Source organism: Jaculus jaculus, chromosome 1 (genome assembly GCF_020740685.1).
Source record: "Jaculus jaculus isolate mJacJac1 chromosome 1, mJacJac1.mat.Y.cur, whole genome shotgun sequence".
NCBI lineage: Eukaryota > Metazoa > Chordata > Mammalia > Rodentia > Dipodidae > Jaculus > Jaculus jaculus.
Window position 1 is genome coordinate 2,488,737 of NC_059102.1, and position 24,382 is coordinate 2,513,118.

Here is a 24,382-nt window from a genome sequence, read left to right on the forward strand (position 1 = left end):
GACATTACACGTGTGACATGCCACCAGCCTCCTAATCTGCAGAGATTTCTGATTTTCGGTGAGAAAAGAAATCTTGCTAGTACTTTTGCATCGAGGGGAGAGAGATAAGCCTGCTAATTGAAAAGCAGTTTGCAGGGAGGAAAATAGGGAGATGCCAGCTATGTAAATTAGCATATGCGAGATCTAAAAGAAACCGTGGCAGGCCAGGAGGAAATTAAGCAAATCAGTAGAAAGAGGAAACAACTCTAGAAGCAAATTGAAAGTACTTGGGTGCTTCAGTTTATATCAGGAGTGTGAGTGATGCAAATGCTGGATGCAGTACCCAGGTGTGTCTCTAGGGTGTGGGCGGGGGACAGCTCCCAACCCAAGTTAGGCAGCTTCTCAAAACACTGCCTGCTACTTGGTTTCCGGAATCCCTGCAAGTGCTCCAAGCAGCTCTGGGTCTTTCGTTTAAGGTTCCTTAGCACGTGAAAGTCTCTATTCGGTTCTTGACACGAACTGCCCAAGGCTAGACGAGAGCTCAGAGTTGACAGACTCTGTGGGCTGATGTCAGAGAATCAGAAGGAAGACACCGGCCTTGTCCTTTGCAAGCGAGGGTAGACCAGCGGCTGGAAGGATCGCCGCCTGGCGGCCACTGCGTGTGACCAAGTGCGGAGCCCAACTCCACTCTTCCGCGGGTTGTGTGAGCTCCAGATGTGGAGAGGTTCTTTGGAGGAAGGCTCTGTCCTGGTCCCCAGACATCTCGGGGTGCAGCAGCGGCGGCGGCCCCGTGTTGACGAGGCATGGAATGACACAGTCCTGTGCGTGGCGGAATTAAGCCCAAGTTCACCCTCCGAGCAAGGGGCCTTCTTGTGCAAAGGCCCCAGGCCACCTGCCTGGTAGGTTGCACTAGAGCGAGGCAGGGGTTGGGGGCCGCTGAGCCACGGCAGAGGCACCAGAAGGCGCGGTAGGAAGCAGACACCTGGGGTGCAGGACTTGAGAGCCGGGACGCAAGGTGGAGGGGACCCAGGGGCGGAGGGAAATGTTTGGAGAATTGTCAGAGAGACATCGACCCGTGCCCAATGGAGTCGGGCGCCCACCTGGCAGCGGCATCTGCAGCCCAGCGTGGCCCGCGGGACGGCCGCCCGACGCTCACGTGAGCCCAGGTAGAGCGCGTGGCGCGCCGGGCTCCGCGCGGGCGGCGGGACGTGCCCGGCTCCGGCGCCGCCGCCTCCTCCGCGGCTCGCGGCGGCATCTCGAGCCTGGAATCCGGGCCGGGTCGGCGGGCCTCCTATCTGGCCGTACGCGCCGTCCGAGAGAGCCGGGCGAGGCGGCACCGCCGGAGCTCGCCGGGTCCTCAGCGGGGCGGGGCGGGGAGCGGGGCGGGAAGGCGGGAGGGCGCGGGCGGGAGGAGGGGCTCCGGCGCGGGCCGGGGGCGGAGCGAGCGGCCGCGCCGCGCCGCGCCTCGCCTCCAAGTGAGTTCGCTCGCAGCCCGCGCCGCCGCCGGCCCGCACCTCGGGCGCCCGCCGCCCCCGCCGCCGCTCGCGCGGGGATGTAGGATGCTGGCGGGCGCCAGGTTCCCGCGGCGGCGGCGGCAGCTGCAGCAGCAGCCCCGGCAGTCCCGGCCGCGGCAGCAGCCTCTCCTCTGGCCGATGAATGCGGACCCGCCGCCGCCGCCCTGGCTTTGGATGGTGCCCGGCTCGGCGGCGCTGCTCCGGCTCGGCCCCGGGGTCGCGCCCCCGCCCATGCTCCTCGCCTCCGCGCCGCCTGCCGCGGCCCCTCTGCTCCCGCGGCCGCCGGGCTGGCCGGGCCCGGGCGAGCCGCTGCTGCCGCTGCTGCCGCTGCCCTCGGCGCCGGAGCCCGCCGCCGTTCACCACCAGCCCCCGCTCCACGGACAGGTAACGGCCCCGACTCCGCTCAGGCTCGGGAATCCAGGCCCTTCGGTCCCCGGGCGCGGCTCCGGCCCTCGGGTTCATGCTTCCTCCTTCCCGTGGTCCTCGCCCCCCCACCCCCAACCCCGCACGCAGCCTGACAGCCGCGCCTCGGCTAGAAAGTTCATGCTTCGACGTCCGGCTCAGCCTGCGGAGATTTTTGTGTTATCTCTTCCCCGGCTCTGAACTGGACGGGCTGAGGCCCCGCACCCCAGGCCCGAGCCGGACAGCAGCACCCAACTTTCCCGGCCCGGGCGCTGTCCAGCGCGCGGTGCTGGAGCGGAGCGGAGCGGAGCCGAGCCGAGCCGAGCCGAGCCGAGCGCAGCCTCCTCGCGCCCGCCCGGGCCCACGTCGCCTCCAAGTTCAGACTTTCACAGTCTCCGCCTGACTTGAAAAGCAAGCCGGGAATCGATCGCTATTTCTGATTCTGATCCGCTCCCCCGTCCGTCTGATAGATTCAGGCCAATGCTGAGGAGAATTCTGGAAGGCCTGCCTGTGCCTACCCGCTGAGAAAGCCACCGGCGCTGGCCCGCGGAGGCCGCCGCACGTCCCACTTTACAGGAGTTTGGCGTGTCAAGTGCCACCAGAAAGCCAGAGTGACCGCGCCGGTGATTGATGGCGCGACGGGGCAGCCGTGTCTGGCTTCCGCAAGACTGCGTTGTGTGCTAACGATGCAGATGCGTTTGAAAGCAGGGGAGAACATGTATTTCATTCCGAGGACTGCCCTCATTAGCATATTCTAATGAGTGCTATGTTAAAATATACCTTTTAATTCCAGTATTGTCTCGTGGGCCTTCCAGAAGACGTCCTTAAACTCTTCCTAAACAGCCCTTTAGACTCAGAGAAGCATTGCACATGCGGTGGTGGGCATCTTATTTTGAAGTGTGATGCCATCCGATTGAGCTTTGTAGGATAAACGAATGTAGCTTTTGCCACGTTTTGGAGGGCTGTCATTTCGGACTGCTGCCACTAGGGGCTCATAATGTCATGGTGCTAGCCCCCTTTCCCTCCATGTATAGAAAATTGCATTTTTATCCTGTATAAATTTAAAAAGAAAAATTCAGAAAAACTTAGTGGTCATCTTTTCAATATTTACTGCTACTTCACGTTCTAAATAATGATATTTAGAATTATAAAGCTATTGTCACCTATCAGGAAAACAAGAAATACACTGCGATTTTAAAACAATAGCTAATGAAGCCTTCCAAACCATTGACTCCCTCCCGGTCCCCTGGCTGGGGCTCCGTTTCTCACCAGGAGAAGCCATGCGCTCATCGCCCGTTCTTTCCTCTGTCTACTGTCCTATTCTGCACCGGCATTGCCAGCCAATGGGTCCTTAAATTTTTTCTCTCGAATCTCTTTGTATTGATGAACCCTGAGAAGTTTCAATCTCAACTCCTCAGCTATTTTCATTTTGGAAAGGTTACTTAAGTGTTTTAAAATGGTGAGTGTGGTGAATGCACACAGCTTAGGTGGAATCCACAGAACACAGTTATCTGCCTTCTGATGGAAGGAACGCGTTTCCTTTCTGTCGTGGTTTCCATTAGCCCAGGGAAGAGCCCTGTTGTTTGCCTGCCTCACGGTCTTCTGCTCAGGGGCTCCTTCTCAACGCTGAAGAAAGCAGTGTTATTGGTGCTTTATGGTGGTCCAGATGTGAAAATCTTGAAGATTTTCCTTAATTAATAAATGCCCAAAGTCTTCCTTGAGTGGGAATTAAGGATTTATTTAAACCATCACCAAATCTGTACATTTTCAAATTCCTTTATCAGAGCAGTTACTCCAGCATCTTTTGGGACAAAGTAGAGTCGACGGACTTAGACTAATGAGCCTCTCTCCCCCCCCCACCCTTTCTCTCATGTCACAGTGGCTGTTTGGTGGCTATTCCCCATCCATAGGACTGGCCCCCTCCTCAGCTGTGGAGTTGGTGCCCATTTTTCCACCTGTCTGCCCTTCTACCCTGCCACCTCCTGTTGGGAAAAGTTGGATGGATAGAAGGATACCTAATTGCAAGGTAAAAGTCCACAAGATTTAAGTGGCTATGTAGACCTTTGATATGCTGTTGGATATTACCTTATTAGCAAAAATACCTGCTGTTTTCCAATTGCAATAGACTGACCATTTGGGTGCAGACAGAAGTCATTTCAGAATTGGACTGACCTGTTGAAGGACATCAGCAGATGGGGGTCATTTTGATATAGTTTAGAATACTTAGATTCTGTACAAAAAAAATTTCAATACTGACCTCGCAGTGCATGGCAGTACCTACACAAGACCCTCATAGTAGGAGGAAAAGATGATGGTATCAGAATTAAAGAGACACTAATTGAGAGTGGGAGGGGTTATGATGGAGAGTGAAGTTGTGAAGGAGAAAGTGACGGGAGAGAAAAAACATGATTTATTGTCTATAATTATGGAAATTGTCAGTAAAAAAATTAAAAAGAAAAATTTCCAATACTTAGATTCTATAGAAAAATTTCCAGTGTCTGAATCAGACCCTACTTTAAATTTTCTTTTAATTTTAATATATGTAACTATTGATCAGAAGCTACCTTAAATATTATATAGTGCAAGTTTTAAATATCGAAGTGAATGTTTCTTGTTATTCCTGCTTTCATTTTTCGGTCTTTCTGATGGTTGGTTTGGATGTCTGCAGTGCAGCTTACTGAGTGACTTTTGCTTAGTTGAATGGGGAGAAAGAGTGATCTATAGCAGACACTGTGGGGACCTCAGTGGCTGTGTCTTCAGTTTTCCACCTTGTCTGCTAGGCAGAAATGGCCAGGCCCATAGTTCAAGACCACCCCAGTCTCCAGATGGAAACTTTATGCTAGAGGGTTCTGATGGGAGCTCCCTTTCCTTTAAGCCTTAAAACCACATTTGTAGAGAATTCTCAGTGGTGGGATGCCCAGAAAATGACAAGACAGCATTTGTTTGTGTCTCCCATTATGTTCTTTGCATTGAATGCTATGCTTTGCATTGTTTTGGACAGATCTTTTTTAATAACTCTTTTGCTCTGGACTCAACATTGATATACCCTGAAGATTCAAGACTATTCCATGAGCCTGAAAAGCCTCACTTTCTGGCCAACCAAGTAGCTCTGTCTCTGTGCAGGCCAGCTCCCATCTCCAGGCCTCTCCCTGCTGTGATATTTGCACCTCAGCCGATATCAGGTCAGTGTCCTAATAACAGTGACAGTGTGCCTTTTGTATTTGTATTAGCCATACGTCAATATGAAACCTATATGCCATTTCAGTGACACAGTTCTCTTACAAATTCTTCTACAATTCATATTGCGATGTGATTCTCTTTTGAAAAATATTGAGTCTTGAGTAGCTGTTGTTTTTACTCTGTAGCTCTATTTTTCAGAGGAGGAGATGGCTGAGGAATTCACAGAGAATCATATTTGCAATGTTCTATGTTTAGAACTGAACTGTATTTTCTGATACTAGTTTTTAACAAGAGCACCAAATGATCAGTCCACTTGTTAATCCTGTCACTTGCTGGGGTGGGTGCATGCAAGGGTGCTGGCTGATCTGCAGGGCACAGGTGCACGTATAGTTTCCATAAATTTTGCCTTCACATGGGGGTGATAGTGGAGATGGGCTTGAAAACATGCTGTTTGGAAGATGGATTTTGTTCTATCTTTGGAGTCTAGTGACCTGAAAGAACATTTGTCCTGGAACAGACTCCCTTGAAACAATCCCTGAATGAAAGATTGTGTAATAAACCTGTATCATAACAGGAGAATAAAATCATCTTATGAATTTTTAAATTGATTTTTTAAATCACCTTAACGTATGATCACATTATCAAAGCAAATGTTGCCAGTGCCAAAATTGTCTTGCAGCCCCTTCTATTACGGAATATTTTATGACTTCAGAATTGCATTATCTCCCTGTAATTTCCTACCTACCAAGCTCGTCTGAATGTGTGTTTCTAACATTTAGTAATAAGAAGATGCTGCTGTGGAAAGCTCAGTGCTGGGTTAGGAGTTGGAGTCACTTTCCTATGTTTGCCCGCATACTTGTTACAATTTGCTATGATTGTTGTTTAGTTGTAAGTTCGGAATAGGAAGGCAGTAGTGTATTTCTCACGGGTTAGAGTGGTTCTTGGCTGAATTGCCTCTGGTCGCTGTACTTGTACATGGCCGATTGTGATCTGTTGCATGCCACACGTGCGAGTATTTGCGTGCTAAGACACTTGCGTTTCCTGTGGACTTTCATGATGGTGGAAGATGACTCGAGGGCACACCCCATATTAGGGTGCTGTGACTTCTGATGACTCTCTGGGTGTGAAAAAATATTTTACTTCCCTGATGCAGTGGAAAAATCATCAAAATAACCAGCAGGTTTAGATTTTAAGATTACCTGTTTTGACAAAGCCAACGAGTACACGTTTGTTTTTCCCTGGTTATGATGCCGGCATGCCCAGCGTGCCTCTCCCTCTCAGGAAAGTCGTACAGTGAATGCCCTCATGTTTGTGGGGGAAACTGGCTGACTTCTCATGGGTTTTCTGTCACATGGGTAGATTACTCTGTTACATAGTGTAGCAAATTTGTAATAGTCTATTCAAGTCATATTCAATAATTTTGACTTTTTGACTAATATACTTTAAGGGATAAAATTAAGTAAACTGTCTTAAAAATAAAATCAATGTTATAATAATCATTCATTCCAACCTTATCTGCCATATGTCAGAGCCTTGCTTCTTCTATATTGTGATTTTTCTTTTTTTTCTTTTGTCTCTGTTTTGACTTATGGACCTCAGATAATGACCATACTTAAAGTCTGACTTGTCTCTGGGAATAAATGTCCCTGTCCTCAAAGGCAATTGACTGTCAGTGCATTTGTCTTGAGATGGGAATTTCTGAGTTGCTTCACAAAAAATGTGATCTTTTGGATTCTTAAAAAATAGTTACTTTAGAAAAGAGTGGATTGCTTAGTTTAAAGAACTAAGGGGTTACTTATGTGTTACTAATTGTTTAATTAACTGAAAGTTTGGGAGGTGAGCAAGGATGGTAGTGTAGTTTCCAAGTAAGTAAAACTTAAAATATTCCATTTCAACCATAACTAACCAGAAATTACAACTATATTAAAAATTGCCATGTATGCTTTCAGATGTTCTTAATATTGCTATTATATTTCATATCTTAAAATGGATACCTTCATATACTGTATTTAATTTATTTGTCTATCAGTATTACCTAAGTGTATAAGTTTAACTATATACACTTAAGGATATGATGAAATATATTAGTATACTGTGGTACATGTGATTTATCTATTATATGGCTCAATCTGGCTATCAAGTTTTATACTCAGAAATAAGTGGCTTTAGAGTCAGATATATCTTATTGATTTCCTTTAAATTAATCAAGGAAACATATTAATTCTTTCTAGGAAACTGGAAAATTGAGCTCAAAGATCTCATTTTAAACAAGATGAGTGAGATAACCTCAGTTTTTTTTTGATAGATAGTAATTTTATGTAACATTCTTTACTATTTAAGCATGCATTGATGTTTTAGGTACAATGGGCGTTTATACCATGAACACAAGTGACATATTTGAGTGAGTGAGCATGCTGTTCGTTGGCCTGCCCAAGGTCCTATGGATGTAGACCTGGGCAGTGGCTTCTGAGGTTTAGATCAGGATCATACCACTCTTGCTTGTTGTTGGTTAAGAGTCAACGTCAGGGCTCAGGGATGCCTAGGTCCTGTTGGCACACTCTGGATGAGCTTGGAAAGCCATTTGAAGTTTGTTAAGTAGAACTGCACTTCTCTTGTTTTGTAATTTCTTTTATGAGGGTGAGAGTGAGAGAGCCACTGCAACTGAACTCCAGAGCATGTGCCACCTTGTATGCATGTGTGACCTTGAACTTGCTTTACCTTGTCTGTCTGGCTTACGTGGGACCTGGAGAGTTGAACCTGGCTCCGTAGGCACAAGCAAGTGCTTTAACCACTAAGCCCTCTCTCCAGCCCACACTTCACTGCTACATGAACTAACCCTCTGTGAGGATGATGGGGTTGTCACCGTTCTGCTCAGAGCTAGAAGATGCCTTAAGAGGGCTCTGATTGGTGCTGGTCTACTGCTCTTCACTCACCATCTGTGGCAGGGTTGCATGTAGAGGAACTCAAGGCTCAGCCATCTCAGCCCAGGCTATAATAGTGATAATAACAGCAACAGTAATAATAACCACAACAGATGGAACCCAGGCTGGGTGGCTTACCTTCCCTAGTGTGAGAGAGGCTGAAATGAAAGACCAGGGTGCACAGGTTGAGGTCTGAGGAGGGCTGCTTTTCCTGGTCTGCAGAAGGCTACCCTGTTCTTGCTGTGTCCTTAGTAGTCTGAAAGGGCCAGGCAACTCTCTGGAGCACTTTCTGTAGAAATATTATCTCATCATAAGGCACCACTCATGATCTCATCTTCTGATACCATCACCTCGGGTCAGGGCTTCACAACATCCATCCCACAGCATCTCTGTTGAAGTTCTCAATCTTGTGGGAAGTTAGTGATAACAGGTAACAATAGAACCATGCGGTAGTGTTGCAGATGATGGTGGAAGCCCCAGGGGGAAGGCCTGTGAGGGGAACTACCTCAGAGCATGAAAGAGAGTAGGATGCAAGGAATAGACACAAGCATATGAGAAATGTATGACATATCACCTGTTTCTGAGCAAGGCTTGGTCACTGTGAGGGTTGGGGCTCGGTGGGGCAGCAGGGACCTGGGCCCAGGCTCTTTTTACCACAGGTGTCCTAGGTTTCTATTGTAGGATTTTGCATCATCTTTCTGCTCACATGGATCTAGGGATCCTCTGGGAATTCACTCCTGGATGATGAGGAGGGTTAGGATGTTGATGTCTTCTCACTGCCAGCAACTTAGGGTGCATAGACTCTCCATTGTAGCTATGGACACCAAGGGGTGTGATAATAATTAGGTGGCTTTTAAGGAAATTGTTCCTAATGATGGCGTTAATGGGCTGACTGAGAAGCAATCCAGGGCATGTTCATTTCTAGCTCTCAGCAGCTGATTCAGAGCATAACAGGCAGGAGGAGACCACCTTCCAGGGAATCTCCTCCATGCCAGTCACCCATCCGTGTCCCTCTTCTCCACAGCATGTGAGTCCCTACTCCTCCTAGGGAAGTGGGTGGAAGGACATTAGGACACTATTTGGAAATAACATTGCTGAGGCTCAGAGTATCAAGCAGCAGGAGAAGCCTATTAGCTCATTTCTGTCCAGCAGAGACACACAAAATAAACAGTGCCTTTGGAGGTTGGTGTAAGAGAGTGTGGCACTGTCCTTCAGCCTGAGATCAAAGAGCCTGATTCCACTAACTCCACACTAGGGAAACACAGACCACCACAGCCCCAACACTGGCTGTACTACTCCAAGTTCAAAGATAAGAGCAAGAGATGGGGGAGAAGACCGAAGCCCAGGTGGGCAGTAGAGAGCAGTCGGCTCCATGCAGAGTCTTTTGATCTCAGAGTTGCAGGAGAAAGCTATCACACAACCCAGTAACCCTTAGGAGTAAAGCACCTTTTTGGTTTTCTTTAACATGGAAAAATAAATAAATAAATGAACAACCACAGAAAGACAGGAAAAGATTAAATCAAGACGGGAGCAGCCACTGTAGAAACATTATCTAAAGGCATGAGAAAAGAGTGCAAGGTGTATTTGAAAAGTGCCTATTGAAATCACTGCCAAGAAGAACCCATAATGAATTCAGGGAGAAGACACAATGAACATTCTTGAGTGTATAACACTGAGATGCTGGAAAGGAGACATTACTCTGAGGAGGTGAGGCATGTGTAAAATTGAAAGCAAACCACAAATTCATAGTTATCTGACCTTCTAAAATCAAATGGGAAGCAGAAGTATTAAGCACGGTAAGTCAAGACCTAGCTTCTGCTTACCGAGGCCTGGCTGTAGCTTGTTGGTGAGAATTGAATTACTTACTTCTCTTGTGGTGACTGAGTGCCAGAGAGAAAGCAGCTTAAGGGTAGAAGAGTTTACCATGGCTTACAGTCTGAGAAGATACAGTCCATCACACAGGGAAGCCATGCCAGGGGGAGCTCCTGAGCCACAATGTGCAGCCAGGCTTTCTCGCTGCCTTACGTCACGGCAGATCCGGAAGCTGAGCTGGGCTATCAAGCTTCAAGGCCAACCTTTAGTGACCTACTTCCTCCAACAAGCTCTACCTCCTAAAGATTCCATAATCTCCCCAAACAGCGGAACAAACCTTGTTCACCCGGCAGCACAGCACCTGCCCCCACTGAAAAAGCAAGAGACCCATCTGTGCTGTGGGATCATAGGATGACCTGAGCTAGGGCACAGGTAATGAGACAGGTTGCCAGGCACCGCAGAACTCACCCTAAGGAAAATTCACTCTTAAAGGCACTTAAAGCCTATGGCAACCAGCATAAAACATTACACCAAGGCCAGCTTCAATCCAAATATACTCCTCCAGCCTCACTGGCTAGCAGCTGATTAAAGAAGAGGGGTGACCACCTATCTCAGGAGGAAGCCTTCTGCTTGGCATGTTCTACTCTTCTGCTTATAATGTCTAGCATTTGATAAGAACATTACAAGATACAGAAACCAAACCAAAAAAAAAATTTTGTGAAAATACAAAACAATCAACAGAAACAGAGATGTATACCTTGGAACACTCAGATTGAGACATTAACACAATTCTGAATTCTGATTGGTCTATTAAATGACCTAATGGAAAGGAGGCCACAGGAAGGAACAGGTGAAGAATTTCTCAGAGGTATAGAAATAGAAGTAAGTCTTTCAAATATGAAGGAAGGACTATCAGACATGAAACATGATTTGACATCTGCTTATGAGTAATGTGATACAGCAAAGAAAACATTTAAAGATAGACCAAGAGAGATTGCTAAAAGTATAATTGCAGAGAAAACATGTAGAAATAGGGAGTATGCTTCTTTAGAGCTGTGAGATACTATCAGATGGTTAACATATGTTTGATTAAAGTCCCAGATGAAGAAGAGAAAACATGGCAGAAAAAGTATTTGAGGAGATAATGATGAAAGGTGATACAAAAATAATCACTGTTGTCAAACTGTAGGCCCAAGAAGCTCAGCCAACCCGAGTGAAAGTGAGCAAAACTGACAACAATCTGAAGGGAATGCTGACGAGTCACATTCCAATTCAGTATTTAAAGACTTAAAGAAAATCCTGGAGACAGAGAAAGACACCTTCCACAGACATGGACAAAGATTAAAATCTCAGGAGCTTTATTGTCATGACATGTACTAGCAGAAGACAGTGAAGTGATATGTTCAAAGTGCTAAGATGAAGATCTCTATCCACAAATTAAACCAATCAAAGACTGTCAAAACCTATGGTGAAATATTTCCCCAAACAAACTAAAGCTGAAAAGAACCCATTGTCTGGAGACTATCAGTTCAAGAAATCATAAGAAAGCTTATCAGGAAAAAATCATATGACATCAGAAACATCTCGAGATGTGAAAATAAGTGGTAGAAATGATAAGAGTCATTGTCCTCACTGTCAACTGCCCTTAGAATAACTGACTGTATAAGGAGAAATGAACAGTGACAGACATGTGTTCATAGCATTATTACATATGCAAACTAAAACTCATGCCAAGGCTTTCTCAAGGGATCAAAATCATAAGGCTATTCCACTCTATGATATATGGTGATATTTGAGTGAATTCTGATAAATTAAAGATACGCTTCTATGTTTATATTTGCATATTTATTTATGTGAAGACATGAATATTATATATAGTGAAACATAGAACAAGCACTTGAAATTGTGAAGCGACAAGCTCATAAATAATAAAACAATTGTGGGGATAAGAATGGAATCATAATGAATACTCAACCCAAAAGCAGATACAAGAAGAGAGTGAGGGAAAGATGAGCCATTCAAATGGCTCAAAAGAGAGCCAGGTGGAGTGTCACTAGCTGGCCAGGCACGTTAGAATTCAGTTTTCTGGTTATAGAGAGTAATAAAAACAGGAGAACACCAATGACCAACATGAGAATGAAAACAGACATTACTCTGGCTCTTGTTCCCAGCACGGTGAGAAAATATCATTCACTACTTCTTGGCAGCCACACAACCACCTTAACTAAATGGGTGAGCATTTGTAAGAGTCAAGCTGCCGGTGCTGGCAGAGAAGAAATGGAAGCCGGAATAGCACTGTGTCCATTAGACATAGACGCCATTGCCTGGTCTTCCAATGTTGTATAAGCTTCTTCTAACAGGAAAAATCCTAGGACCAGATAGTTTTACTGGTAAATTCTACCAAATATTTCAGGAAGATATAATATACAACTTTTTCCAGAACTTGTTACGACAAAAGAAGCAGTAACATTATCCCAAAACTCCTTTTTCCGAGACCCGCCTTCCTGTGAAATGAAAACAACATTGTCACCACAGGGAAACAGTGACAGTCACTATGCTTCACGGGCACAGATTCTGACATGCTCCAAAGAGCAGGCTCATCCTGCTAGATATGCAAGTGGGAACACAGAGACCAAGGGTCTTCCCCCCACACCCCCGAATGCAGTGTTCACTCAGCATTAAAAAACCAACGGGTGGATGGAATTTATAAAAAGAAGAAAAACAACAGGAACAATTCAGTTGGTTTAAAGAATTCACTAAACCAGGCATGGTGGCTCACACCTATAATCCCAGGACCCTGAAGGATGAAGCAGGAGGATCTTGAGGTCTGTGCTACAAAGTAAGATGTCTGAAAAAAAAATACGTATTTGTCAGACTCAACATCTATTCAGATTATAAAAGAAAAGCTCCTGTAAACCAGGCATTCAATAGCCCCAAATTGACAAAGGATTTACATGAAAAAGCTTTAGCTAACACCGTATTTTATACTGATAGTAGGAGGTTTTCCTCTAAGGTGGAGAAGAGGCAGAATTCCATAGAAAGTTGTGCTGGAAGCCACAGACATTGCACCAAAGCAAAAAGAAAAGAATGAAAGAAATGAGGAAGAGGGATTACTGATGAAGAAGGAATAAACAAAACTGCATGCCCACAGACACTCTGTCCATTCAGACCATCTCAGAAAGTCTGCTGGAAGCACTAGGTTGCAGGGCACAAGGCCAATCAATGTGCAAATTCAACTGAATAACAAAACCTGAAATACCTGATGATTAACTTCACAAAATATCTCTACCCTGAATATTGTAAAGTACTGATGAGAGTGATTAAAAAAGATACCAATAAATGGATACAAATAGTTTTATCGCTGGATGACTCACCCTCACCTAGTTAAGATATTTCTCTCCAAGTGCATCTACCTTAAATGAAATCCCAGAACAACTTGGGGCTTGCTCCTGAGAGCCCTTAGCGCCCCTGGCCCAAAAAAAAGTGCCCAGGGAGGGCACTTTTGTGGACTGGGGAACATGCAAGAGTAAGGACCAACAGAAAAGAAGGTGCCATCCAGAGTAGAATTCAAAAGACTTCTGACAAAAGTGCCTCAATACAGACTATCTTTGCAAGAAATGGTTTAGGAGGACCTAAGCATAATAGATTTTTTTTAAAAAGTCTAATTATAAAATTAGGAACTCTAGGACTTCTGAAAGAAAACACGGTAGAAAAATGTTGTAACATTTGTTTGTGCAAAGGGTTCATAGATTAGATAAGAGACCCAAAGCATGAACCATACAGAAATTGAGGAAACAAGTTTGAATTTATCCAACTTAAAATCTGTGGCTCTTCTGCCAGGCATGGTGACTCATGCCTTTAATCCCAGCACTCGGGAGGCAGAGGTAAGAGGATTGCCATGAGTTCAAGGCCACCCTGAGACTACATAGTGAATTCAAGGTCAGTCTGGGCTAGAGTGAGACCCTACCTCAGAAAAACAAAAAACAAGACAAAACAAAACAACTCTGGCTTTTCCAAATCATACTTAAAAACATATTTTGATTAGCATATATATGTGTTATACATAGTAATGGGTCTCATCATGATATTTTATACATGTAGACAATGTATTTGGATCATATTCATCCTCATGATTCTCTCTTGTTCTGCTCTTACTAATTCCTTTTCTCTTCCCAGCTAGACCTTCTACTTTCACGTTTGTTTTTGTTTGCAGTGACCCAGCCATTTTGGTTAGGGCTGTTTATAGGAGCATGGGCAAGGGTATTTACTGAAGCACTGGTGACTTATTGGTGACTATGTCTTTGAGGAAAATGTCTCACATCCCCTGGCATCTCAAAGCACTTTCAATAGAATAAAAATTCTTAAGCTGGAGAACTGTTAAACTGTATTTATTGAGAACTTTAATATATTAATATACTCTATCTTGGTCGTATTCCCATCAGGTCATCCTCATGTGTCCCCTCTCTCCTATCTCCACTGCACTGGTTCTCCTCTGTGGGGTATTGGTGATCACTGTGGTGTCGAATGCACTAGTTTGTTTGTGTTGGGAGGACAGTTCCCCAAAGCACTCCTTTTCACTCTATGACTCTTACATTCTTTCTGCCACCTATTCACAATGCTTCCTGAGCCTTGGAGTGCTCCTTAGAATATCCTTTTATGTTTATCTCTCAACACCTTTGGTTTTCAGCTTGGATGTGTTTTGAGCCTCCTCAGGCTCTAGTGCCATCTTCATAGAGGTTCTCTAGCTAGCAGTGAGAGCAGCACTCACATTTTTCTGCCACCTCCTCTGCAGTGCTCCCTGGGCACTGGCAGGTGTGATAGAGATGACTCATCCAGTGCTAGGAACTTGACTTTCTCTTCTTGTCATTTTGATGAGTTTGGGTCTCTCCAGTGCTTACCACCATCTGAAAAAGCAGGTTCTCTTACCAAGAGGGAAAACAGCATTGATTAAAGGGAACAAACATACACACTTAGATGGCTTTCTTATGGCCATAGTATCTCCACTTAGTCAACGAACAGTGGAAGCTTCCCTCTAGAGTCTATGGCCTTCTAAGCCATGGCATTTTGACTCAGTTCTGAGGACCATGTATGAATTCACTCCCATTGAGCAGGGTTCATATCCAATCACAGAGCACTTGATTTACCCTATAACTTGGATATCACTATTGCATCAGTGGTACATCTTGCCTGGATGGCTGATTTTATAGCTTGCAAAATCCATGTTTGTTCACACTGCTGATGACTTTTATCCCCCATCTCCAGTGCCCCACAGCTGGCACAGGGCTTTGCAGCACTGTGACTGCCAGCCATCAAGGAGCTTGGCTTCTATCTCAGTTCCAGTTTGATTCCTCAATGCCCTGCAACTACAGCCACTGGTATCTTCAGCAATAAGGTCTTAGTTCTTATGAGTAACCAAGTGCTTTGACAGTGGACTTCATTGTTTGGGAAGCCTCCATGGCCTTCCTGACCAACAGCTAACTGCATGTGTGTGCATGTGTGGTGGGGGTGGGGGTGACAAATTTCTAGCACTGGGGTTTGCAACAACCTGTGGTTTTAGGGTAATGCTTTTTCCAGTCCAGTAGAGTACTTCTGCCTAAAATCACTACCTATCGCATTTAAAGAAGATTATACCATTTAATTAGTTAGTAAAAAATTGAGTTTCTATAGCCTTATCCATACTCTATTTTGTCCTGTTCCTTTCCCCTATCTCCCTTAGACTTTTCTGTCACCTGTATCCTGTCCTTCCACTTGCTTATCTACTATCCCCTTCCCACTTCTCCTCTCACCAAGCCTTGTTCTAGCTTCCTAAGCAACACTATGGATGCTTAGTTACAACTTACAAGCACCCCTATTCACTATTGGGGGGAGTAAAAACTTGTACAGCCACTATGAAAGTCTATATAGAGGTTTCTTAAAAACCTAAAAATAGGTCTACCAGATGAACCACTCCTGGGTGTATACCATAAAGACACTACACTTTATATTAGAGATAATCACTCAGCCATGTTTGTTGCTGCTCTATTTACAATATCTATGAAATGGAATTGGCCCAGATGCCCACCAACTGCTGAATGGAAAATGAACATGTGGTACATTTACACAATGGAGTTCTGTTCAGCTGCAAATAAAAATGAAAGTATGAAATTCACAGGAGAAATGGATGGATCTGGAAAGAATTATACTTAATGTAGTAACCTAGGCTCAGAAAGATAAACACTGCATGTTCTTTCTCATATATGGATCCTAACTTCAGATAGTTAGGTATGTTTTGTAAGTAGGGGACAAATTTAATTGTGAATAGGTCTCATAGAGAACCAGGATTGTACAAAGATGTCAATAAGGAACTAACCCAAGAAAAATGGATGAAATTTGGGACCAGACACATCAGCCGTTAAGAGACATGGAAGTATGCTCAATACTACGTGTCACTGGGAGATGTGAGTTAGCCCTCTGGAAGCCCCTGCATCCCTACCACAGTGCTATAGTAAAATCAGAAAGTGACAGAACCAAGTGTTGAGGGGACTTGTCGCGCTTCTACTACCCGCTGATAAGATTGAAGCATGTTTCTGGCTTCCATGCAATTGGTAATCTCACTGTTATGTATCCCCTAAAGAAATGGGAAGATACACACCCACACATATCTGTACTCGTGTTTATAGCAGCTTCATTTCTAAGCAACATTAGCTATGAATGATAAATAAGTGTGAGTTTTCCCAAACAAAGGACATTAGCACAGTAATGAAGAGGAATGGACCTCAGATACAATGACCATGATTGAACCTGGAAAACACTGCACTATGTTAAAAAGTCCATAACCACACATGACCATCATATGGAATCCACCTGTGACATTCTAAGAAAGACCCACCTGTTAGAAAACAGGAATCATTGGTTCCCAGGGTGTGCTTGACTACAAAGAACGAGAATATTTTTGGTGGTAACTAGTCATCCAACTTTGGAAGTTACATACCTGTGTTTTTGTTAGAACTCAAGAGAACAAAACACCTGGAAACAGTTAATTCCACTGTATATAAATTATACCTGCATTCACCTAATATATTTTTTAAAGGTTTATGAAAGGTACACCAAACAAAATACATAGATTTTATTTGACCCCAGTTTAACCAAAATATTGGACACACTGATTATGTATCTAATACTTTTAATGAATTAATTTGTTGAAGTTTTATATTTTTAAAGAATCCTCATGTTTTAGTGATACCTTTTAAAAGAAAGAAAGATGAAGTAAACTGAGTACAGGGGCTTAGTTTAGAAAGATGCAGGTGGCGTGGCTAGGGATGGGGTGAGGGATGAAAGAAGGCTGGTTTATTCTGGTTGTGGGAGGAGGACTGGGGTGAGAGTTTGTCACAAAAACAAGCAGGTGAAATTGAGTTCCTTTGTAGTGAAGGAGGCCCACTGCACAAACAAGGGCAGAGATCTTACTCACAGATCACAATGCAGCCATACCGAATCGTACCAAGAAACCTCCAGTAGCCTTGAGGACTACAGAATACAAGTGAATGAAATAACTCAAAATTACAAAAATCAGCCTTTGGTAAAGGGATTAGGCATGCAGCACTCTCAGAAGTGGTCAGCTTTAAGTGCTCAGCACTAGAAGCAAGGCTGAAGCAGAAATGAAGGCAATGCCGGGCATGCATGCATGAAGACAGCAAGCGAAGCTACTGGGGAGTGAAGGAAGAGGAGCAAAACATGGGGCAGCCAATGTGAAAACAAAGGCAGACATTCAGAGTTTAAGCAAACAGCAATACATTAAATTGATTAACAATGTTGTTCCCATCCCTGCAAACACAAAACCAAGTACAAGATGAAAAGAAACACATCCAGCTGAGTTTTCTCTGCTTGACTCTCGTCACCTATAATTAGATGAGCTCCTTTTATTTTTTATTAAGTAGAGGCTCTGTATGGACACTTCATATGGTGGCACCATCACTCCCCTCCCCACTGCCTTCATTCCACCTAGGACCCTCCCACAAAGACGGACTGCTCTCTCATACCTCATAACCCACAACCCCATGGTCAATAGATGAGCTCTTTACTGGGACATTGGAGCTTGCAATGTGAACCAGGATGGAGCAGCTATGTCAGTCTTGGAAGTGTCCTGGCCTCCTCTAGCTGAGCAAGTGCTGGGTGACCTCATCCTGCCTCCAGCCCTTGGCCATGAGTCTTGCCTATACCCACGACTCCATGGTTGTTACTGGTAAAATTGTCCAGACTCCAAGGAGAATTTTTTCATGAGGGTAGAGTTTGTTTCAGAACTTAAAAAAAATGCTTAATTGCTAATATATGTTACGAAGGTGGTTGCCAGTTTTATCCATGTTTCTGCAAAAGTGGATAAATTAGAAACATAAATCATATAGATGAGCCTGAGTCAGCTGTGAACACTTGCAGCATCAAAGGTTGTTAGCAGGAGTCACCCTGACATCTGCCAGGACCAAGTAGGACACACAGTGGCAGAAGCTCTGTAATAACAAGACAGACATTGGCCATGACATCAAGTCCATTGGTTTAATAAGAAAAATCATATTGATGTCAATAAGCTTTATGAAGATGCATTATTTGATAAAATGCAAAGGCAGTAGGCATCTATAAAAGTCAGAAAACTAAGGCGTGAAGTGGAGGCTGGTACAGAACACTGAGCTCAGCTGCCACCTTCCAGCAGAGGTTGGCATTCCCAGATGGCCAGTCATCGCTCTTCATGATACTTTAAATGTTTCTGAAAGTTCTCATCCAGGAAGTAAAAAAAGTAAGACAGAAATATGCAATTCTGTCTGGATTATGTGCCTTTGTATTTCAGAAATCTCATGATCATCAATGTTAAAATTATAATTATAAGGACATTTCAGCAAAATAGACTGATGAGATACAGGTATGCAAAGAACAGTGCATTATATACATCAATAGCCACAGAGGTATGACAACTGAGGAAGCCATCTGTCCACACAGCATGACAAATGAGCAAGATACCTGAAGAGAGTCCCGGCCAGGGAGGTGGGCCATGCTTACTTGTGTGACGCTCACACAGGGAGCTCCAAGAGACCCTGCAGAAGTGTGCTCGATGTGTGGGTGCCCACTGAGGTCTGGGATGGGCATGTGGTCACATCGAAGATGTCAGTTCCTCTGGGATCAAGTTGTTTCATTGTAGCTCCAATCACATCTCTGCTTAGAAATGTGAGAAAATTATGTAGTAGTGTTGCTGAAAGAAGATGCATATGTGATTAGCCGAAGTGTGTGTGTGTGGTTGAATGTAGATTTTGAAGTTGTAACAGTTCCTTTTAATATGCTGCTGATGTAGGAATGTACACATAAGTTAATGTAATACATTTAAAAAATGTTTAGGGCAATTATTCAAATTTAGTATAGAGACAGATGATTCAGAATAATTACAAATGATCATTATGGAATCTTCAGTTTATGTGTAAGTAATTCCATAAATGCTCATTTAAACCACCACATATAATATTCTCTTATTAAATGAGCGGTGACTTTCAAAACTCACAGGCAGAGCTCAGTGGCAGAAACCATGCAGCAGGCACATGTTTGTGCATTCCTGGTTGCAGGTGTCATGTGCAGTGGGTCCTGAAGTTTGACTTGCAGACCCATCACAAATGTTAATGTAGGGATGGAAAGATGGCTCAGTGGACCAGGTGTTCACCACTCACTCTGAGGCACCAGAGTTTGATCCATTCAAACATAAGAAGCCATGGCGGGGTGTAACCCCGGCAAGCCGATATTGCCAGCAACATTGGAGGGGAGATAGGAGAATGTCCTGGTAGCTCAGGGAGAGCCCAGCTAAGAACAGCTGAATGAGAATCCAAAGTGGGGAACCTGCCTCAAATGAGGGAGACAGGCCAAAGTTGTCCCCTGACCACCGCACATGTGCCATGGCATGTGTACCCACACATAAATGAATATGTGCACAATACATGCACACATACACACACACACACACATACACACAGGCACTAACTAATGATAACTTTTAAAAAGTTAATGTAATTTCACTACTTCCATGCCAGGTTAAACAAGAAGAAACTACATATAAATAATGACATAGCTCATCACAATTTAAAACTTTTCAAATGGGGAAAAACAAATTTCCACTTTCTGTGGCTAACCAGTGAGTAAATGACTTAACAATACTTGTGCCTTCTTAAAATGAACAGCCTTCAGCCATTAGCAGAGTCTCATGTACTTGTTTTTCCTAGTGCTAAGGATAGAGCATACAAGTGTGGTACCACTGAAATACACTGCCACCCCATCGAGCCACAGCCAGAGGACTGAAAACACCCTGTGCTCTATATACAACATTCTTTTTGTGGTGCCGGGAGTGAAGCCAGGGCCTCTCATTCTAGGCAAGCACCCTACCACTGAGCCTCAGGACCAGTACCCACCCCTGGGTTCTAGACTTAACTTTAAAAGTAGAATCCCAATTTTAAGGGCTGTACACAGGGTGTACAACCACATATGTTCCTAGACAGAGATGGAAGGCCAGGTATCAAACCACTGGCGTGGTAGTGATCAATTTTATAATGTGTAGCATTTTCCATTTTTAGAGAGTATGTATCATTTTTATAGTAAAATATGCAAAACTACATAAGAAGACAAAAGAAAACCATATGTCAATGTAAATGAGAAAATTCCTCACTGCCTAAGATACTTATGTGTGGAATGAACTCATGGAATGAGTCTCCTATAGGCTACTGTTGACTCATGGAGTAGAGCTCCTGCAGGCCAGTATAGACTTATTGGGTGAGGCTCTTGTGGCCTGTATGGGCTCATGGGGTGAGGCTCCTAGGAACTAGACAGCCCACATAGTATTAACAAGGGAGCCCATTCACTGAGAAACTGCCTTACTTAGGCACACTTCATTAAAAAACTTAAGCATGGCATTGGAGAAATGGCTTAGTGGTTAAGTTCTTGCCTGTGAAGCCTAAGGACCTCGGTTCGAGGCTTGATTCCCCAGGACCCATGTAAGCCAGATGCACAAGGTAGCGCATGCATCTGGAGTTCGTTTGCAGTGGCTGGAGGCCCTGGTGCACCCATTTTCTCTCTCCCTCTCTGCCTCTTTGTCTATCTGTTGGTCTCAAATAAATAAATAAACAATTTTTTTTAAAGAGCCTTAATCATATTTCCATTTCATAGTGTTTTTTCAAGGTAGGGTCTTGTGGTGGTTTGATTCAAGTGTCCCCCATAAACTTAGGTGTTCTGAATGCTAGGTTCCCAGCTGATGGTAATTGGAAATTAAAGCTTCCTGGAGGCCATGTATTGTTGGGGTCAGGTTATGGGTGTTATAGCCAGTTTCTCCATGCCAGTGTTGGACACACTCTCCTGTTCTTTTGTTTGTTTGTTTTTTCAAGTGAGAGTCTCACTCTAGCTCAGGCTGACCTGGAATTCACTATGTAGTCTCAGGATGGCCTGTAACTCCTGGCTATCTTCCTACTTCTGCCTCCTGAGTGCTGGGATTAAAGGCGTGTGCCACCACACCTAGCTTCTCTTGTTCTTGTTGTCCACCTTATGTTGGCCAGGGGGTGATGTCCACCCTCTGATCATGCCATTATTTTCTCCTTCCATCATAGAGCTTCCCCTTCAAGTCTACAAGCCAAAATAAACTTCTTTTTTCCCACAAGCTGCTCTTGGTTGGGTGATTTCTACCAGCAAGGTGAACCCAACTGCAACAGGTCTTACTCTAATCCAGACTGACCTGTAATTCACTCTGTAGTTTCAAGCTGGCCTCAACTCACAACTATCCTCCTACTTCTGCCTCCTGTGTGCTAGGATTAATGGTGTGTGCCACCATGACGGGATGAATTTATTTTTTTTTAATTTTTTTTTTTTTATTTTTTGATGTAGGGTCTCACTAGTCCAGGCTGACCTGGAACTCACTATGCAGTCTCAGGGTGGCCTTGAACTCACAGCGATCCACCTACCTCTGCCTCCTGAGTGTTGGGATTAAAGGTGCATTTGTTTTTAAATTCAACTTTTATCACACTATTTCAGGATCCAGGAAGAATTTTTTGTCTTCTTAAATTTGTCATAAGTAATGAATATTTAAAAGTTTTGTCACCCTAGCTTTAGCGGTTTTATGTCACTTTTAAATGTACTCGCTGCATTTGTTTTCTGAGGACTTCATATATATGTAAGGACCACACATGATTGTTGGAGTGGCAGACAGGCATTTCTTCTCAGCTCTGGGAGCCAGAAGTCCACGTGAGGGGGCTGATTTGGTCAAGTCTCCAGGCTGTGATTCACAGCATGTCTGGGGTCAGGCAGGTGGGAGAGGAACATGTGAACAGAGAGCTGATGTCTGGGTCACGAATGTATATCCATTTGCAGGAATAGAGCTTGGCTCTCAGGGCTACTTCACACTCTGAAGACTGGATAGGGAAGAGCTGCTGGGTCATAACACAGAAGTCCTTGTGGATACCTGGTTTGAGAGGGCTGGGACACCTGCTGCTCTTACCTTCAGATACCTTGAAGGCTACCCACCTTGGCTGGCTTTGCAGCAATAGAGGCATTGGGATGGCCCTATGTGTTCTGCTCTTTGCCCACTGGGAGGGTCCCTTCAGTTCTAGAGGAAACTATGGGAAGACTACATTGAGTTGCCTTCTAAGTTGTATAAGCTTGTTTCTAGGAAAATGATCTTGCAGAATGATGAGATGGCCTTGAGCACAGATGGCCTAGATTTTTGCGTCACTGGCTAGCTGCCTGACCTTGAGAGTGGTCTGATTCCCTGTGTCTCAGTTTTCTCATGTGTAAAATGGAGTCAGTGCAAGAATTAATTGCACACGTGTTATGTATTAGAAACTGCTATGACTAGCTGTGAAGGAGCAACCTTCTAACCTTCCTATAAGTATCCCCGAGTCAGAGCCACTAGCATGACAAAAAAAATCTTGTAAGCAGTCTGTCCAACCAGCTATCTCTTTTGATAGCTCCAGCTCTGCGTTTTCTCTGTGTCTAGATAAGTTGAAGGCACCATTTCTCTAAAGATTGGTTGTGTGTCAGACTCAGTGGTGAATTATTCAAGCATCAAAAAAATTGAAGGACTGCCTAGATAATTAAATTAAGTGGAACTTGTGTTTACCAACACAAATGATGTCGTTTTAAAGAACTATATCCTGAAATCATTATTATTCTTGAATTTTATGGGTGACAGTCGACAAATAAAGAGTCATTTTTACAAAAGATATGAACTTCAACTATAGATGTGAAACAGAATGCCTTTGTTACTGCTAAGATGTGTGGCTGAGGGGCATCAAAGAGCCTGGTGATTATGGCCATACTCTCTCCATAAGCGATGTTTATTCCACAACTTCCTACTTACCAGAAGCTTCCACAATCCAGCATGTATTCTAAAAGCCACATTCTCCATAGGGAATAGAATTTAAATTACATATGGAATTTAAAATTTAATGACAGTCTTATTTTAAAAGTATAGTGGATTAGCTAAAATTTAATAATTTATTTTATTTAGTTCTAAATATCCAGACATTATTTTTTAATATGTAATCAATCTAAGGGTTCTTGATGAAGTGTTTGCTGTCCCAGTGCCATCTTTGAAATACACTGTGTGTTCTGTGCTTACAAGGCATCTGAATTTAGACAAGTAACATTTCAAGAGCTCAAGAGTCACATATTCTTGCCACCTATGGGGCAAGGTGACTTGAAGATTATAACCACATTTGTTTGTGTCTCAGAAGTAGTACAGAGTGTATTTTTGAGAAACTTGCAATATGAGTAATTATTTCTTCTTAAAGAATTTACCAAATACATATTCTGTGACCAAAATGAACTCAAATGTGACCTCCATTAGAAAAATAAAGAACTCATTTTCAGCAGCATCTAAGATAGTTAAATGATATAAAATTGGATGGTGTTATGTGCTCAAATGTATTTATTTGAACATATTTTCCCAATTTAAGAATCACCCATTCTTGTTACATACAAAAATGTTGGAAATGACTGAAATGTGGAAGATAGAGATGAAGCGTTGTAACCAGGGTTTGCATCTACTCTAACGTGGTATCTTAACACATACACTTTCATAATGTTAAAAATTAGTTTATGTCACCTGTCATCAGTTTTAAAGTATCCAGCTATTAAATCAACTCATTTACCATGAACACGCCTGGGAAGCTGTTTGAAGGTATGCAGTGTCTACCCACACTCTTTAGGGACCTGGCATCATTTTTTTACTAACGTCCTAGGCTTTTCATGGCCTCTTTGTACAAGTTGTTGCAGGCATTTCTCTCTTCTAAAGGATGTCAGAAGTGAGCTCCCAAGAGCCATTGAACTGCTTCCTTTTAGGAGAAAGGCTTACTTCTTCCCCTCTTCCAAATCTGTTTCATCACGTACATGTTTAAAGTCTGGTTTTTCTTTTACCATTCAGGACTCCAAGAGCAATGTTGATATAATATGTAGGTGTACTGAGCATATTAAAATTCTTTTAAACATTTTTAATTTGCTTTTGTATTTTCTTGATTTTGAGGTAGGGTCTCACTCTAGCCTAGGCTGACCTGGAACTCTCTCTGTAGTCCCAGGCTGGCCTTGAACCCA

At 43.8% G+C, this 24,382-nt stretch overlaps 1 protein-coding gene across 2 annotated transcripts in view; it reads left to right on the forward strand.

Moving 5' to 3' along the window:
- Window positions 1-1,538: 1,538 nt before the first annotated feature.
- The window catches only part of Tcerg1l (transcription elongation regulator 1 like), a 202,346-nt gene continuing 179,502 nt past the window's right edge, over window positions 1,539-24,382 (forward strand). Inside the window, exons 1-3 of one of the 2 annotated variants that reach the window (XM_012951464.2) lie at window positions 1,539-1,877; window positions 3,775-3,921; window positions 4,897-5,077. In XM_012951464.2, the coding sequence (XP_012806918.2) occupies window positions 1,539-1,877; window positions 3,775-3,921; window positions 4,897-5,077 (667 nt within the window). Of the gene's footprint in view, window positions 1,878-3,240; window positions 3,355-3,774; window positions 3,922-4,896; window positions 5,078-24,382 lie in introns of those variants that run through there. The other variant, XM_045136690.1, reaches the window with a different exon arrangement.